The sequence below is a fragment of the Sceloporus occidentalis genome, unplaced genomic scaffold (assembly GCF_023333645.1).
Source record: "Sceloporus occidentalis isolate IW3139 unplaced genomic scaffold, rSceOcc1.0.p SCAF_4, whole genome shotgun sequence".
In the NCBI taxonomy this organism is placed as follows: Eukaryota; Metazoa; Chordata; class Lepidosauria; order Squamata; family Phrynosomatidae; genus Sceloporus; species Sceloporus occidentalis.
In genome coordinates, this window is record NW_028316984.1 from 144,346,931 (window position 1) to 144,365,590 (window position 18,660).

Sequence of the window (18,660 nt, forward strand, 5' to 3'; positions counted from 1 at the left end):
AGCACAGCATAAATAAAGAGGAAGTACAGGAATATCTGGTTAATCTAAATGAATTTAAGTCTCCAGGACCAGATGGACTACATCCAAGGATATTTAAAGAGGAGGAAAATGTTACCTCATTGTCATTGGCAATAATCTTTGAGAACTCCTGGAGAACAAAAAAAGTCCCAACAGACTGGAGGAGGGCAAACATTGTCACCATCTTCAAAAAGGGAGAAAAGGAGGATCCCAAAAATTATCATCCAGTTAGTCTAACATCAATACCAGGAAAGATTCCAGAGCAGATCATTAAAGAGAGTCTATGAACATTTAGAAGGAAATGCCATGATCACAAAAAGTTGACATCAGTTTCTGAAAAACAAGTCATGCCAGACTAATTTGATCTCTTTTTTTGATAAAATTACCAGCTTGGTAGATGAAATGAACACTGTGGATATAACATATCTTGATTTATCTAAGGCATTTGACAAGGTCCCCCATCACATTCTTGCAAAGAAGTTAGTAAAATGTGGGTTAAACAATGCACTTGTTAAATGGATTTGTAACTGGTTGGCCGGCCAAACCCAAAGGGTGCTCAGCAATGGCTCCTCTTCATCATGGACAGAGGTGATCAGTGGGGTCCCACAGGGCTCTGTCCTGGGCCCAGTGCTATTCAACATCTTTGTCAGTGACTTGGATGACAGAATTGGGGGCATACTTATCAAATTTGCAGACGACACCAAATTGGGAGGAGTAGTTAACACCCCAGAGAACGGGATCAAAATTCAAAATGACCTGAATAGACTAGAAAGCTGGGCCAAAACTAACAAATTGAACTTCAACAGGCAGAAATGTACGATACTGCACTTAAGGCGGAAAAATGAAATGCATAGATAGAGAATGGGGAACACCTGGCTGAACGAGACTACGTGTGAAAGGAATCTAGGAGTCCTAGTAGACCGCAAGTTGAAAAGGAGTCAACAGAGTGATGTGGCAGCTAAAAGGATCAATGTGATTCTAGGCTGCATCAATAAAAACATAGTGTCTAGATCAAGGGAGATAATAGTGCCACTCTATTCTGCTTTGGTCAGGCCCCACTTGGAATACTGTGTCCAGTTCTGGGCACCACAATTCAAAAAGAAGGTTAACAAGCTGGAGCATGTCCATAAGAGGGGTACCAAAAATGGGGAATGGTCTGGAAACCATGCCCTATGAAGAGAGACTTAGGGAGCTGGGTATGTTTAGCCTGGAGAAGAGAAGGTTAAGAAGTGATATGATAGCCCTGTTTAAATATTTGGAGAGATGTCATATTGAGGAGGGAGAAAGCTTGTTTTTTGCTGCTCCAGAGAACAGGACCCAGAACAACGAATGCTAGCTCCAGGAAAAGAGATTCCACCTCAACATTAGGAGGAACTTCCTGACAGTAAGGGCTATTTGACAGTGGAGCATACTTTCTTGGAGAGTGGTGGAGTCTCCTTCCTTGGAGGTCTTTAAACAGAGGCTGGATGGCCAACTGTTGGGGATAATTTGATTATGAGTTCCTGGAAGGGGGTTGGACTGGATGGCCCTTGTGGTCTCTTCCAACTCTATGAGTCTGTGAGTCACTGAAACAGATATCAAAGTTTAGTTGCAGAAAGGTCTGGATGGATGACACATGTTTATCCCTCTTAGAAACCATGTAGGGCAATGTTAATATATTGTGTGTGTGCATGCGCATATATATATATATATATATATAGAGAGAGAGAGAGAGAGAGAGAGGGAGGGAGAGAGAGAGAGAGCAGCAGCAGCATGGTGTAATGGTTTGAGTGTTTGACTACCACTGTGGAAACCTACTGGATTACCTTGGGTGAGTCACACACTGTCAACTCCAGAAAGCCCCATGATAAGTTGAAGGCACACAACAGCTCCTGGTAATTCCTGTCAGGAGTAAAACCATTTTCATTCAGTGCATACATGGTTTTTTTTTAAAATCCAAGTGATTTCCCAAGATTCTAAGAGCATTGTGCTAATGACAGACAGGGGGCTTTACAAATTTTAGAGCTGCTGAATAACCTGTGTTGTGATTCCTCTTCCTGTTCTACAGGTTCTAGAGAAAAAGTTTGCAGATTTTGCAAATGACGTGAGATCTCTTGGCCATGCCAAAGTTCTACTAGTAAATAACCTGGCATCCCACCTCGAAAACCAATGCCACAGCCAAATAAATGAGATCCAGAAAAAAGCCCAGGAGATCAACAACAAATGGGAAACATTGCATAAAACCATCCAGACAAGAGCAGAGGTAAGGTTCTAAACTTCCTAACTGACCCATTATAGCATTGTCTGTACTTTATGACCGAATCCACACTGTCAAAAAAATTGTCATGACAAGTTGATCCAAGTAATTCTATTAATTTCTCTATCCAAAGAAATATATTTTATGTACCTGCTGCAGATACTATGACATTTCCTGCAATCACATCAGCTCAAACAGTGCTTCCATATTGCATATTTGATAATTCACTATGTGAGTGGTACACATAGCACATGTCTCCTTGGAGGATGAGAGCATTTTAAACATGCAAGTCAGTGTTTCTGTCTACATTTCTGCTATACTTTGTGAGCACTAGTGGTATGTCTTCTTCCTCAGAATCTCAGGGCAGCTCATCAGGTTCACCAATATGATCATGATGTGGATGATCTAAAGGGATGGATGCAGGAGAAAGAGGCTGTTCTGGACAGAGATGATTATGGCTATGACCTGCCAGGTGTGCAGACCCTCCTCAGACAACATGAGGGAATAGAAGTAAGTCAAAGTGACCCTCTTGAAGCCATTACCTAAGGACTTAAATCCAAAAGATCTTGTATTTTGCTTTCTAGAATTTCCAGCAGTGTCTCCTTGTTCATTGGTTTAAGGAAATATGTATTCATTAATCTCTTACATAGAGCACTTAACTACATATTCAGATTACTATCTCAAATCATAGATTAAGTAAACCGGGGGCATTCACATTTATTTGCAGATCTTCACAGTGATGCAATATTGGATCTCCACGGTGATGCAACACTACATTTTCGATTTCCGAATCTCTCTATGGCATTTTAACCTTGTTGCCATTCACACTTGCCACCATTTTGGTTTAAAATGGAGGCGCCTTCATTTCTGGGAATGATGCAGTGCGATCCAAATTGATTCAACAGCTTACCCAGGCTGTGAAGATTTGGATCATTGCGGCTCTTTAAAAAATATGCACTTAAGAATCTGGTGTCAAATACACTGGGTTAAGCAGTTTTTTTCATGCCCGCCCTCTGCAAATTGCACTGAGTGCAGTTGGGACAAGTTTGAATGCTATGGAAATAATCCATTTTCACATGGGTTATTTTAGTAGTGTGAATGCCCCACAAAGGAGGGCAATTATAGCAAAACTAGGAGCTAATTTTCTGCCTCTCTGGTGGCCACACAAACAACCAAAGTGGGGAAGAGAGAGCAGCAAAACAAAATGGGAAATGGTCAGAAGTCCAATTTTAGTTTCCAAAAAAGGTGGGTTTTTATGTTAAATAATGCAAGGGGACAATCTCTTCCAAAACTGAACATCCATTCCTGAAAGAGACTACTTACACTTTTTACTAGAAAAGTAAAGAAAAGTCTGGATGAGTCTGGCAAAATGTTAGAAGTCACAAAAACAATGTTGCAGGGCCACATGCAGGCCCCAAGTCTCAGTGTGCCCACCTTGAATTAAAATGAGGGTTTCTACCATGTTCTCTGTCCTAAATTCTGTTCCTTTCAAGTGTAGCAATGTGTATGAGATAGCTTTGATAAGACTGTGCTATCAGCACATGCCTAGAGGCAACTTTGTGGCTAAGAAAAAGTAAGTAAATTAATTAGTGGCTTCATTCAATGTAGTACGGGAGATCAAACAATCACCATTTCCTGAAAATCAATGCTGATTGTTGACCTTCAATGATTTCCCTTTCTTTGTTCCAGAGAGAACTAGCAGCCATTGCAAAAGAGCTGGAAAGGGTAAGGGGGGAAGCCTGGCGTCTTGGCCATCTTTATCCTCAGCCCAGGGACAACATGATGAGCAGGCTCTCTGAAGTGGATGAGTGCTGGGACAAACTGGAGTGGAAGTCTGCAGAGAGAAAGCAAAAGCTGCAGCAAGCTGAAAAGGTCCAGATGTACTTCAATGATTGCAGAGCACTAATGTACGTATGGATGAGGAGAGATGAGCTCTTCCTTTCCCCATTTTACACTGTGAAGATCCTTGTTAAAGCAATAAAAATGAAGCATTGGCATACAGAAATCAAATTCTAAATTACATACTTCAAGTGGAACCAATTGATCTACTTAATGATGGCAATACACGGATGCAACTTAGCATAATGTGACACAGCCATTATTGTGTAAATGTTTTGGTTCAAAGGCAAACAAATAAATGTACATATGCTCCATATTTGTATTAGTCTGTACTAGGAGTGCTTTAGCTTAGTATTCCATCATGGTAGGGGATTGGACAAGATGATCATTGTGTTCCCTTGTAGCTCTTAAGACTCAATGATTCAATTAGTTAAATTATTTCCGCTGTTATGTCTGGGGAAACCTTGGTGTTCAGTGCCTTTCTTTTGGTTGATGTCTGCAGAGCCTGGGCCAAGGAGATGCATGCTCTGGTTATATCTGAGGAGCTGGCAAATGATCTGCTTGGTGCTGAGCTGCTTATAAAACGCCACGAGGAGTACAAACATGACATAGAAAAACAGTGGCTGAAATATGAAGATCTGGAACAAATTGGAAACAGCTTGATGATGGATGGTCATTTTATGTCTATAGAGGTAAGCTACAGATATGTTACATATATTAGAATGAACTTTGCATAAGGAGGTGGACTGGATGGCCCTTGCCGTCTCTTCCAACTCTATGATTCTATGAAAGCAATTTAACGTCCTTTACTCCTGCTCCAAAATATGACTTTGAATTTCAAAAATGAGTGCAATGAATATTAGCAAACTGTCACTCTTGTGCTTTATGTTTTTGTGCTTTTGAGTACCCAGCTAGTTGGGGGTAAACTGCTTAGGGAGTGCTACTTCACTGATAAGCGGTATAGAAATGTAGTTGCTATTGCCTGCCATTGCTACTATTTATTTTTGCTGGTTTCAGCAGCTTCTGCTGTTTGACATAGGAGAGCCAAGTTTAAGTTTCTCTTCAAGTGTGAGAGGACTTGAGTATATATTCCTTTCTGGCTCCTTACCTGTTTTTGGGGTTATTGTGAGGACAAAATATAGATGCATCACCCTGAGTACTTAGGTGAGACTTCAGAAAGAAATATATCAGTCTTAGCTTTTAAGATCAAGCTGTTTGTGGTAATGCAAAACAAACAGAACAAACAGCTCAAGCCTATGGTCCTTGAGGGCTTCACCAAACATGGCTCTTTAAAGGTTATTATGAAAAGGAGTAGAGAGGAATATTCATTTGAAAAGCTTCCCATGGTTCTGATAACTATGTAATGTTATCCACTGACCTTTACAATGATACCTAGCTTGCTTTCTGTTTAATTCATGAGAAGAGATGATGATCATAGGGGTTGAAACATCTCCAGATTTTGTTGAAAGATTCCATTGCTGCTGTGAAACAAGACAGTGTTTGTTTGTTTGTTTGTTTGTTTGTTTGTTTGTTTGTTTGTTTTAAAGAGAGCTATTAAAACAAGACTTTGGAAATCAACTTTTGAAAGTAATTAGTTGCTAGTACACTCCCAAGACCCCAGAATAGTTGTATTATATTTCAGTTTTAAAGAAATCAAATCTTTTCTGTATTGCTATTGTAAATAATTTAAATTGATACTTTTGGTTACTCGTCTTTAAACATTAGAATGCTACAAACTACTGTCCTGCCCACCTCGAGCCTTGGGAAGAGGCAGATTTTTTTAAAAAAAAAATTATAATAATTAACTAATTAAATCATTGTGACTGTAGCATAAAAAGGGATAACATCACCCTTTTTGCAGTGAAACTGTTCAGTTACTTTTATAGGCCTGCCAGAAGATGTAGGTCTTTAATACTGTTTTAAATTCAAACAGCATGTTTAGCTGTCAAATCTCTCTGGGCAGGTCATTCCACAATCTAGGGACAGCCAATGAAAAGGTCCTCTGGGTGACAGTTACTTATCTGGTTCTGGCTGGCTGAAGTAAATGTCCCCCAGAGGAGCTGAGCATACGGGGCAGATTATACAGAAGGAGGCGATCCCATAGGTAACCTGGACCCAAACCATGTATTGTTTTAAAGGTAATAATCAAAACTTTGTACTTTGCCAGTGGAGTGATCTTAAGCTATGCATGTTATAGTTATGCATGGCAATACCACCTCTGCAAAATGTACCTTTTCAAGCCAGCAGCATTCCAACAGAAGGGTTACCAAGGTGCTGCAGATCCCTATGTGCTTGGAAATGATGTCTGTAGCATTCTTGGAGGGTGTTTGAACAATAGGCAGCTGGAAAGACTTCTCAGGGTCTTGCTGCATCTGCTTGTCTCAATGCACCCTACACTGCAGCTGTCATTTCACAATGCCTCCATCTTCAGCACCTTGGTAACCCTTCAATTGGAGTGCAGCAAGACTGAAAAGGTAGGATTTAGGGGTCATGTTTTAACATTAGTGACCATAAATGTGAATTCTCAGCAGCTAATGACTTATAACTACTGAACAAAATGACTATGGCTTGAAACAGATGGCCCAAAAAGTGTGACTTTTAGCAGCTTTGGAGGCATGGTGTACAGATGACACATGCCCCCGGAGTGGCCGGAAACTGCTTTGCAGCCACCTAAGGCAGCCCAAAGCTGCCGGAAAAAGGAACACGGAAAAAGCACTCCTTACCGGCACCCCATTTGGGGTGTTCACCCCCTTTATCCCAAGCACCAGCACCACTACCATCAGTTTAAATCTTGGAATTTATTTTTCTAGATTCAAGAGAAACTTTCGGAACTGTTGGAGATGATGGCAAAAGTGCGGGAATCCTGGGACCTGAAGAAGAATTTGTATGAGGAAAATTGGGAGATCCAGTTACTAAGAAGGGAGCTGGATCTAGCTGAAGCTTGGCTGACTGCCAAGGAGGGCTTTCTCTCAGATCCTAGCTATGGGGTAAATGAGGATAACAAGAAAGCTAAATACAAATATTCCTTTCCTAGCGAAGTAGTTTATTTGATTTAGCAGTTGCCTTATACTTTCAGACTGCAGGAGTAAGCAGACTTCAAGCCTGTAGAATCTACTCAGTTTTTATTAGAATTACAGGCACTACAAACTACAGGAGGGAGCAAAGCAATGCCTCAGGAGAGAATTAAAGAGAGATCCAGCATTGTGTTGTACAGTGGACCCTTGTTATACGCTGGGGTTTGGTTCCAAGATCCCCCATGGATAACAAAATCTGTGGATGCTCAAGTCATATAATGACATAGCAAAATGGTGTCCCTTATAAAAATTCGAAAATCAAGGTTTGATATTTGAAATTTATACTTTTTTTGAACATTTTCAAACTGTGTATGCTTGAATACATGTATAAAAAATCAGTCTATAAGAAGGGCCGACTGTACTAGGACTTTGGGAGACCAGGTTCAAACCTCAGCTTAGCAATGGTAATCTGATATCTTCTAGCTTGCCAAGCATTGTTACATCTTCTTATATTACATCTACTTATATTAATACATTAAGCATTAGGAATATTTAGCTTTTGGTCACTTCATATAATTGGCCTAAACAACCTAAAGGCACCAGATTCGGTCTGATCTTGGAATCTGAGCAGGATCAACCCTGATTAGTACTTGAATATGTGACTGCCTACAGATCTCAGATGGTGTAGGTTATACTTTATTTCCAAAGAAGGAACTGAGGATTCCCAGCCTAAGGAAATTCATAGGGTCACCATAAATTGACAGGTGACTTAAAAGTGTGTGTGTGCGCACACACACACTGGGAGCAAGGCTCTTATTGTATTTCCATATTGAATTATTGTTTCCATTTATTTACTTCCTAGCATTCTGTCTCTGATGTTGAGCACCTATTGAAGAAACATCAAGACTTTGAAAAAATGCTCCAGGCCCAAGAGGAGAAGTTTGCACAATTAAATAGAAAGACAAAGGTAATATGACAAAAGCTGATAAAGCTTATCCAGGCAAAATGCACTGCCATACTAAGACAAACTATGGATATAATTGCACCCCTAAATCTTGCCGGGATAGAGGTGGGATTAAAAAATCAAACATGAGAGCTTGCCATTTTTGAAAAGCCTCTGGAACGCGGCTGGGATCCAGGCTGCATATGGGTTGCACTTGCCCAGCCACGGCTGCATGCGATAACACCCATATTTGACTTTTCAATCTCACATCTATCCCGGCAGGATTTCTGGGTGTGATAATCTCCTATATAAGTAGTTTTCATCACTCTTCCCAACCATTGCTGAATCAATGTAATTTCACATCTGAGCCTTTTTTAAAATTATGATTGTCCCTCTCTTTCTGTAAGAAATGTGAACAGTATCCTAGTATTTTAAAGAGCAAACCAGCATCCAGATCCATTAGATTTAGAGCACAGAAGTGAAGAGAAGGAAATGCCTTTTCACACCAACCAGCACATGAGCAACAGCAATTCTGTGCATTGCTTATATCAATATGGATGCATAAAGTTGTCAATTTCTATCTCTGATTTTCTGAACAATAAGTTTGTTTTTACCCTTTCTGCATCACTTTGTGAATTTGGCCCATTTGTGTTTAGTTTTGGTTATTGTGTGCATTTTGTGTACTTTTGGTTATTGTGTGCCTGAAATGTGGAACTGCTGCAGAAGGCACCTATCACACAAAGGCAGTAATGGAATAGCAGTGAGATTGAGAGCCTGTTGATGAGTTTTGTCCATCAATGAAAAGGCACACCACAATAACAGATACAATACAAGGCAGCAGAAAGATGGACACAATGTCCATACACATCTTTATCCTGTTAAAAGTCCATTTTAGCCTTATGTGGTAAAATCCCTAGACTTGTTTTCCTAGCAGCGAGATTAAGAGCCTGTTAATGGGTTTTGTCCATCAATGAAAAGGTGCACTACAGTAACAAATACAATGCAAGGGTGACCCTTACTGGGTCACTCTTATGCATGTTATTTTCTCAGATAAATAGCCCTGTTCATGCAGCAATTATGTCAATGCAAAGTTTGCCTCAAGTGAGCTGAAGATTATCTGGAAGGTCTAGAGGTGCAATTCTCACATAATATATTAAATAAACATTCCCCATGTTTATGGCACTTTTTCTCCTTCAAGAATCAGCCCATATAGCTTCATTCAAAATAAGTTTGCTCACTTCATGGAAGACTAACTTGTACTTCTGTTCCCCGTTGTTGATAAACTGATTTCTAGTAGCCTCAATTGGTGGGAGGTTGGGTTTTTTTTCCCTTAAGAGTAAAAAACCCATTACTGACACTAGTTTGTTTCCTAGCTGTGCTATACTTTTGGTGTGGTTTTATTTATTTGTTGTATTTGTATCCAACCTTTCTCCAAATATTGGAATTCATGGCAGATTACAATTTTTAAAAAGAACAATGCAACTAATAACATACCAAAATGAAGATTAAAATGCAATTATACTATTCACAATATAAAAAGTTTTTAAACCTAGACTTAATAACATACGATGCACTTTAAAGAATAAAAAGCGATTAAAACAGTTCAGTTTAAAACAATACGGCACACAGAGCCTATTCTATAAAATCTTTCTTTTTCAAAGCCTGTCAGAATAAAATGTCTTTGTCTGCCGATGGAAGAACAATAAGAAGACCATTCTGTTCTCTCTAAAAAGAGTTCCAGAATTTAGAGCTAGCCACTGGGAAGGCCCTTTCTTGTGTTCCCACCAACCTTGCTTGTGACATTCGCAGGACTGAGAGAAGAGCATCTCCTGATAATCTCATCTAGAGAGATATGATCTGCCAGACAGATGTACCTTTATTGTAAATGCCCAGTAATCCTGAGGAAAGGAACCCAATAGGGAAATGATTATTTGAAAGGTGTAAAGAGAGACATATATCCCTAGGTGCCTTCAAGTGGCCGTGAAGTACAAGTCATAGGCAAGGTAAAGCCAATACAGCAAATGCAATGAGACAGTGGAACTGGTGCCAAATTTGATCCTTGTCATCCTTGTTCTCTCTTTAGCAGAAACAGGGTTAGCAACCAGTTGGTATTTTTTGGTTGCATCTAGGCCTAGTACATCTGTTCATGAGCTGTATTCTTCTTCTTCTTTAACATTTATGAGGACAGCAGGGAGAGAACTTGCCTGAGGTAATGCACTATGCCATATGACCTTCCATCCTGGGAAAGGTTCATATCCAGAGAGCAAAGTATATTTAACATAAATCTTGATAGTGTCACATAATAGGCAATACCCACATGTGTTATAAACTGTAGGGATAGAAAAATTATTCATTATTATTTGTTCCCATATTGGAGAATGGGTTTCTCAACAGTCTGGAAGCCCTGTCAGGAAGGGTAATAGACCAGCAAGAATTTTGCAAAAATTTCATAGAATTAAAACATCCTAAAATGTTGTAGAGGAATTATTCTGTATTCAAAATGAGGTTTTTTACCAAACAAAACCCTACAAAACACTATTTTTTGTATAGAACACATGCTTCCTGTGTTTGCCAAGAAAAACCTTTTTCCATGTAGAAAACAGGGCTTTGCCCCCCCCCCCCAAAAAAAAAAAAATTGAGGATTTTCAAATATATGGAGAATACTGCAGAGGAATATTTGTTTCTTCCTGCATCTGGGAAGAAACTATTGTAATTACTTGTTCTCACATGTGAGGATGAAATGGTTTAGAACTAACCCTAACAGACTGGAAAGTTTTTTTTTCTACCGTTCTGAATTGTTCTATCTTACACAACTCTTCATTTATTTGACAGCTCTCCTCAATCATGTAACCTTGTTATTGCTTTCAGAGGGAATTGAAGCTACTGAAACAAATTGATATGGAGGAGGAAAGAGAGAGAGGGAAATTGATCAAAGTTCCCTCTCTAAGAAGAAGATATTCAGACAGGAGAACAGCACACACAAAACTGCTAGATCCAAGGAAAACTCCACAATTGCCGTCAGTATCCTCAGCTCCCACCTTGAGGCTAACCCCAGAACAGTTTGTTTCCCCTAACCAAAAGCCTACAGAGAGTTCGTACCAACTCAGACATGGAGAAAATCCAATTTTAGCTGGCTCCAGTAGTACCACTGCACCTAAGTTGCTTAGCCTACAAGATTCAGTTCTGGAAACCCCAAAGTCTGTGCTTTCTTCATTACCATCTAAACTGAAACTTAAGCAAACTGAGAGCAATTTGTTACCAGCATATGCTAGTGATTTAGAAGCACTGAACATGGAAAATGTTAGTGATACCTCCCTCTCCAATGTGGAAACCAAAGACATTAAGGCTTCACCTAGCAGAGACTCATTTGATACTTCTCCAACTTTTGTACATTCTGATTTACCTCCTGAGAGATTGGGAACTGTTTCTCAGGTAAGTTGTCATCATCTATTTGCATAGAATCCGTACATCAGGAGTGGACAAGTGGGGCCCACCAGATGTTAAGATACAATCATTATTAGCCCAGATAGCATAGGCCATGTGGAGGGTGATGGGAATTGCAACCCAACTGTATTTGTAGGATCATAATTGCCCTTCTCTGCCCTAAATGAAATTCCATAACTTATTTTTATATATCGTAAATTATTTATATAGAAGACAAGTTCATTTGTCATTTGTGATATAAGGATGAGTGACAGGAAAGGGTGCTGGTCAATGTTATTTAAGTAGAAAAAAACCAACACTATCATTTACCAAATATTATCATCAACTTTCCCTCATAATAACTGTTGTTGTTGTTTTGTTTTATCTTTGAGCACACTGTTCCTTCCCCACTGCTTGACATGGGTCCATAACATTTTCCTCTATATGTGTCATTAGTTTCTAGTATGTAAGAGTTGTTTTAGTAGTTCCAGCTTCCAGCTGTGAAGTCCAATTTCAATTTACTTGACCTGCATTTCCTGGATTAATATGAGAATTGGATAATTCTTAATGGTTATTCCCTGGCTTCCCACTTCCTAAATGTTTTGATATTCTTGCCTTAAATAACAACACCCCTTTGGAATTGCATATTTAAATGCATATTCAATATCAAGTGTATTAAGAAATGTGAGAAAGTATGTACTTAAAAATAAAGATTTCAATATGCATTTGAATCTAAATTTTCAAACTCACAAACATGTTAAAATGGAAATGGGACTGATTAAATTTGTGAATGAGCACATGCAAATGTGACATAGGCTGAAATTAAGACCGTGTTGTCTAGTCCAACCAGCATGTATAGCTGTTTCAAATGGAATAGGTAATGGGTTTAAACAGCTTTTACTTATGGAAAGAGGATAAATTCATTAACATGTGCCCTTTATCCTTAACTGTGATTTTGCAAATGGGTTGACTTAAATTTTAATTGTGCAAGTTTAAGTTTTTTGCAATGGCTTTGTCAATTTCAGGTTTCTGCAGCACCCCACAACATGGAGGGTTGCCTAGAAAAGCTGGACCAAATCCTTCCAGGAGGAAACCAAGTAAGCATGGATTAAATATGTGATATGAAAGGAATGGGGGGGGGGGGACCCCTAAATGATTGAGAAATGATACCAACACAGTTTCAGAGTTTGGAAAAGTTACCATGCTGGCTAGGATTTCTGGGGTTTGTAGACTAAAAAAGTAATTTCTTCAAGCTTTCGGCAGATCAAGGGAAGTAGTACTGCCATCCTATTCTCTCTTGGTCAGATTTTACCTGGAATACCATGTCCAGTTGTGGGCACCACAATTTAAGAAGAATATTGACAAACCAAAACATGTCCAGGTAAAGGTGTCATAAATCCAAAACACACTGCAGAAATCATCCCGTTTGAGACCTCTTTAACTGGTTTGGCTCATTGCTAGGGAATCCTGGGAATTGTAGCTTTGTGAGACGTTTAGCCTTCTCTGTCAGAGAGCTTTGGTGCCATAATTAACTACAATTCACAGGATTCCCTAGCACTGAGCTAGGACCATTAAAACGGTTTCAAACTGGACTATTTCTGCAGTGTGTTTTGGACCTATGATTGTAAAAGATCTGGGAACCATATTCCATAAGGAAAAGATTGAGTTGCTGAGTATGTTTAGCTTGGAGAATACTGAGGGGGGAGATGATAATCATCTTCAATTACATGATGGGATGGAGTGATTTGTTTTCTGCTGCTCCAGAGACCAGAATACAAGGTAATGGATTCAAATTACAAGAAAAGAGATTCTAATAAAGAACTTCTTTACTGTAAGAACTGTTAGAGAGTAGAATAGGGTGCCTCAGGCTGTTCTTCTTTGGAGGTCTTTAAACAGAGACTGGATGAGCATCTTTCAGAAGTGATTTAGTTGAGTATTCCTGTATGACAGTGGCATTGGACTGGATGGCATTTAGTGACTCTTTCCAACTCTATGATTGTGTGATTCTGTGAACCTGGGCATCACAATTTTCTTTCCTATTATGAGATGTGGTGTTCTGAAAGGATGAATCTAGAAAGCATTTAAAACAATTTGAGAGATATCTTGCTGACACCCCACCCCACCTACCCTTGACCAAAGATTAGCAACTGGCACAGGACTGGAACCAACTTTTCAAGTTGGTCAGGTGTTTAAAGACCATATTTTTTGTGTTTTTGTTTGTTTTAAAGATGGTTTTTTAATTATAAATACATTAAAATTTGCTATACCTATAAAAATAAAATTAAAGCATTCTTAAATTCATTAAATTGCCTTCCATTCACTTTTAACAAAGGAGTTTATTGCATTATCATTTGCTCCCTAAATAGATGTGGGATGCAATGTTAACAGATGTATCTTATTGAACTGCCCTGTAGCCAGGCAGTAGGCATCCCATATCCAAACCAAGCTTCTCTTGCAGCTTTTCAAGAACAGAATTTTTTCATTCTTGAAAAGCTGCAGGATAAGCCCAGATTGGATATGAGCTGCCTACTGCCCGGCCACAAAGCAGTGAAATAAAATCAGCCTATTAAGGTTACAATCCGCATCTATACTGTTGGGAAATTGGTGGAGCGATAATCTCCAAACAATCCCCCACTCATATTTGATTAATTATCACTACATTTATATGTGTGTATAAATCAACCTGAAGCATACTTAAATTGTCTTTAATTGATATAATATTCATTGTGATATGGACTATTGACATTGAACTAAAAGGAATGAAATCGTTCATTATATTTTTTTTTATGTGATTCATTTTCCCATTGACAATGGTTCATTTAACAATGTGACACTGAATTTCAGTGGCAAACCACACTGTCGTTTTTAAAAATAATAATAAAAATTTTGTGGAGTACCTGAGAGATCGGGGGCACAAAAACGATCTTGTGGTGCTTGTCTACCATAGACCATTACTTTTCTCCCCTTTCTTAGGTTTTCTAACCATCCCTACCCATTTCTTTCCTTATTAATTTAATTTTGACTTTCTGATCTCATTCTCCTCTCTGCGGATCTTTATTTAGCTCCATCATGCTTTCTAAAAATAAATAAATAAATAAACCGTTTATTTATATACCGCTTTTCCTCGAGATCAAAGCGGTTTACATCAGGTAAAACTATGACAATGTCATAATACAGTATAAAAACAGTTAAAACATTCAGTTACAATCATAAAAGTCTCTAAAATAAAAATTACATAGTGAAAAACTCTAGGCTATCAAGTATCTTAATCTAAATTGGGGAATATTTATCTAAACAGAGTCGGGAGGGTATGCTTGCAGGAAGAGATGGGTTTTTAAAGCCTTTTTGAAGGCTTCCAATGTACCACATGAACGGATCTCTTCCGGAAGGGCATTCCAAAGAGTGGGTGCTATCGCTGTGTAAGCTTTTTGGTGGATTGTTGCCAGTCTCATCTTAGGATGTTTAAGTAGGAGTTTCCCCCTTGTTCTAAGGGTGCGTGGCGGATTATGTAGGAAGAGGCGTTCTCTCAAGTAACTCGGACCCAAGCCATGTAGGGCTTTAAAGGTAATAACCAACACTTTGTATTGGGACTGGAAGCGAATTGGCAGCCAGTGAAGAGATTTTAACACAGGGGTTATATGGTCCGACCTAGAGGTTCCCGTGACCAATCTGGCTGCAGCATTTTGAACCAACTGAAGCTTCCGAACCTGATACAAAGGTAGCCCCATGTAAAGCGTGTTACAGAAGTCCAAACTAGAGGTTACCAGTGTGTGTACTACAGTTTCAAGGTCCTTTCAGTCCAGACAGGGACGCAGTTGGCGTATCAGCCGGAGCTGGTACCAAGCACTCTTGGCCATTGCATCTACTTGAGATGATAACTGTAGAGATGGATCCAAGAGTACTCCCAAGCTGCGAACTTTGTCCTTTAGGGGAAGTGTGACCCCGTCCAGGACAGGATGATAAATTTCCCTATCTGGATTCGGAGGACCTATCACGAGTACCTCTGTTTTCTCTGGATTCAGCTTCTGTTTGTTTTTCCTCATCCAGCCTATTACTGACCCCAGGCAGGCATCCAGAGGAGAGGTGCCAACCTTAGTCACTGTATCAGTCGGAGGCATGGAGAGATAGATCTGGGTGTCATCAGCGTACTGATAATACTGAGCTCCATGGTTCCGGATGATCTCTCCCAGTGGCTTCATGTAAATGTTAAATTGCATGGGGGACAGAATGGCGCCCTGGGGGACACCCGATGTCAGCTCTCTTTTACGAGAGCAACTGTCCCCCAGCCTCACCATCTGGAATCTCCCCGAGAGATAGGACCAGAACCACTGGAGTACAGTGCCCCCGATACCCAATTCCTTCAGGCATTCCAGAAGGATACCGTGGTCAATGGTATCAAAGGGCGCTGAGATGTCCAAGAGCCCCAACAGGGTTACACTTCCCCTGTCGGTGGCCAGACGGAGATCATCGACTAAGGCGACCATGGCAGTCTCAACTCAGTAGCCCGCCCTGAAGCCAGTTTAAAATGGGTCCAGATAATCGGTGTCATCCAAGACAGCTTGGAGCTGAAAAGCGACTGCCCTCTCGATCACCTTGCCCAAGAATGGTAATAAGGAGACCGGTCTGTAATTACACATTAAAAGGGGATCAAGAGAAGGTTTCTTCAAAAGAGGCTTTACTATTGCCTGTTTAAGAGATGATGGAACTATACCTTCCCGAAGAGATGCATTTATTATTAGATGGAGTGCGATTTTTATAGCATCTCCTCCCTGAACAGTTATTTGTATACAGTTAACTTTCATTTTGACACTGATACCTGTGTGTGTGTGTGTGTGTGTGTGTTTACACTTTGAGCTATAGAACAGATATTTGAATGTTCAAAAGTTTGATGCACTTCCAAATCTCACATTGGCCCATGTTGTCATCCTTCCGAGGTCACTAAAATGAGTACCCAGCTTGTTGGGGGCAATTAGCTTACCATTGTAAACCACTTCGACACTGTTAGTTCAGTATGAAGCTGTATATAAACGAAGCTGTTTGTTTTATTTTTGTTTAATAACCTTTGTTGCCTGCTTGAATTGTTTAGCTCAGCCTTTGCAAACCCTAACACTCACTGAGACTAACTGAAAGAAAGAAATTGGCAGCATGAGCTTTCATAGACTTTAGTCTACTTCCTCGGATGCGTTGAGAAAGTAGACTAAAGTCTACAGAAGTTCATGCTGCCAATTTCTTTCTTTCAGTTAGTCTCAAAGGTGCTACAAGATCTCTCTACATACTGATTCTACTGACTAATATGGCTATATCTTTGAATCCTAGCACTCACTAGTATCCAAACGGTAGCTAATTGTGAATAACTATATAAGTTGTTAAATGAAGGTAATCAAAATAAATATGTACAAGATTACAAGAGCCAGCATGGTGCAGTGATTTGAGTGTTAGATTATGACTCTCGAAATCAGGGTTCAAATCCCCACTCAGCCATGGAAGCCCATGGGGTGACCTTGGACAAATCACACTCTCTCAGCCTCTGAGGAAGGCTAAGGCAAACCCGCCTCTGAACAAATCTTGCCAAAAAAAGCCTGTGATAGATTCACCTTAGGGTAACTATGAATCAGAAACCACTTGAAGGCACACAACAACAACAAGAACAAAGATGACAATCAAAGTAATAGGACATATTTTTTAACAATTAGTAACCTATCCACCTCAAAGGATATAGCTGGCTAACTCTTAACTTTGCTCTATATTTTTTGTAGCCAAAGACAAGGGCTTGGAACACTTATTATCTTAAACTTGGAAAACAAAAACTTGAGTTCTACGATGATGAACAGGAAGCATCTCAGGTAATTTGTTTTATTTTCCTTCAATTCTTCCTTAAGACTTCTAATGTTTATCCACCATCACTATCAACTGCCTTTTGAAAATCCAGTTAATTAGGAAAGGAGTATAGAACAGTGGGTTCTGTTTTGTTTTGTTTCTGTTAGCTGATCAAATCTTACTATTTGGTCAACAGATAGTTGATACAACAACAAGACTACAAAATCCCTTACTTTACAAAAAGTAAAAAGGATGAGATGGTAGTGTACCAGGCAGTGCTTTGTTGTAAGAGTTGCTCATATTTTCACATGGACCAGTCCCAGTGTGGTTTTGGTCATCATGGCACCTCATCATATGTTAGAATTATGGAGGGCAGCATGGTATTGTTATCAAAGCTGTTACTCAGTGTGTAACTTAAGAAGCAGGTGCTAAATAAATTAGAAAATTAGGTTCACTCAGGCGGTTGGTGTGGGATGGGATGGGGCGTGTAAGGAGGGAGGGTACATGCATTCCCTCTCTCAGGTGCAAGGACAGGCATGGGACAGGTGTCCCCTTTCTCCTTCTTTTTGCCCCCTATCCCATCTCCTTCCCCCTCCTACCCAAGTGTGTGAGTGATTAAGTGAGTGAGTGGGTGAGGGAATATGCATGTGACCGGGCCCAGTCACTTCACCAACACAGGCAATTTTTTGTTTATGTTAAATACATTTTGGGGACCTAGCATTATTCATGGTTTTTCCACTTTCATGGGGGTCCTGTGCCCCTAACCCCCCCCCCCCCGAATGTGGACAGCCAACTGTAATTGTTTCTTTTCTTCTTCTTTTTTTCAGAATACAATTCCAGTTTTCTCAGTCAGCACAACTGGAGCCAAATGTGAGAGACTGAGAGGATATTTTGAGAAAGAACATGCCTTCAGATTAAGGTAAATCATATCAGTAGCCACACATGCAAAACGTGAGTGACATGTTTTGTTTTTGTTTTGTTAAGTAAGTCTGTTATTCTACTTTTGCTTAAGATATCACAAGGGATGTGCAGCATTAATGAGATTTTGTGAAACTAGGCGCCACCATGTTTATCAGCACTAAAATACAATGTTAGGGGACATAGGCATGCACAAATGTCCCTTATGCAGGCATATGTCATTTCTTGTGTACTGCAGGAGTTGGTATTCCCTTCCTCCTGCATCCCCCAAAGCCCTACCCCTCAACCTAGTGTAAAGTCTTGAAGCTGCCTTGCATGGTGGCTTTGGGGCTTAACAATAACTCAAGGCAGTATATGGTTCAGTGTGGTATAGATACACATGCAAATATTTATGCTGCATTGAGAGGATGTTGGATTGAGCCCAATAAGTGATTTGTAGCCAGTGTGCTTGA

At 39.8% G+C, this 18,660-nt stretch overlaps 1 protein-coding gene across 1 annotated transcript in view; it reads left to right on the forward strand.

Moving 5' to 3' along the window:
• SPTBN5 (spectrin beta, non-erythrocytic 5) overlaps nucleotides 1–18,660 on the forward strand; it is a 155,573-nt gene that overhangs the window by 126,497 nt on the left and 10,416 nt on the right. The window contains exons 57-66 of the mRNA XM_089523147.1: nucleotides 2,066–2,260; nucleotides 2,609–2,764; nucleotides 3,944–4,161; nucleotides 4,596–4,785; nucleotides 6,904–7,080; nucleotides 7,970–8,074; nucleotides 10,919–11,482; nucleotides 12,499–12,570; nucleotides 17,230–17,316; nucleotides 18,118–18,209. Of these exons, the coding sequence (XP_089379273.1) occupies nucleotides 2,066–2,260; nucleotides 2,609–2,764; nucleotides 3,944–4,161; nucleotides 4,596–4,785; nucleotides 6,904–7,080; nucleotides 7,970–8,074; nucleotides 10,919–11,482; nucleotides 12,499–12,570; nucleotides 17,230–17,316; nucleotides 18,118–18,209 (1,856 nt within the window). The remainder of the gene's footprint in view (nucleotides 1–2,065; nucleotides 2,261–2,608; nucleotides 2,765–3,943; nucleotides 4,162–4,595; nucleotides 4,786–6,903; nucleotides 7,081–7,969; nucleotides 8,075–10,918; nucleotides 11,483–12,498; nucleotides 12,571–17,229; nucleotides 17,317–18,117; nucleotides 18,210–18,660) is intronic.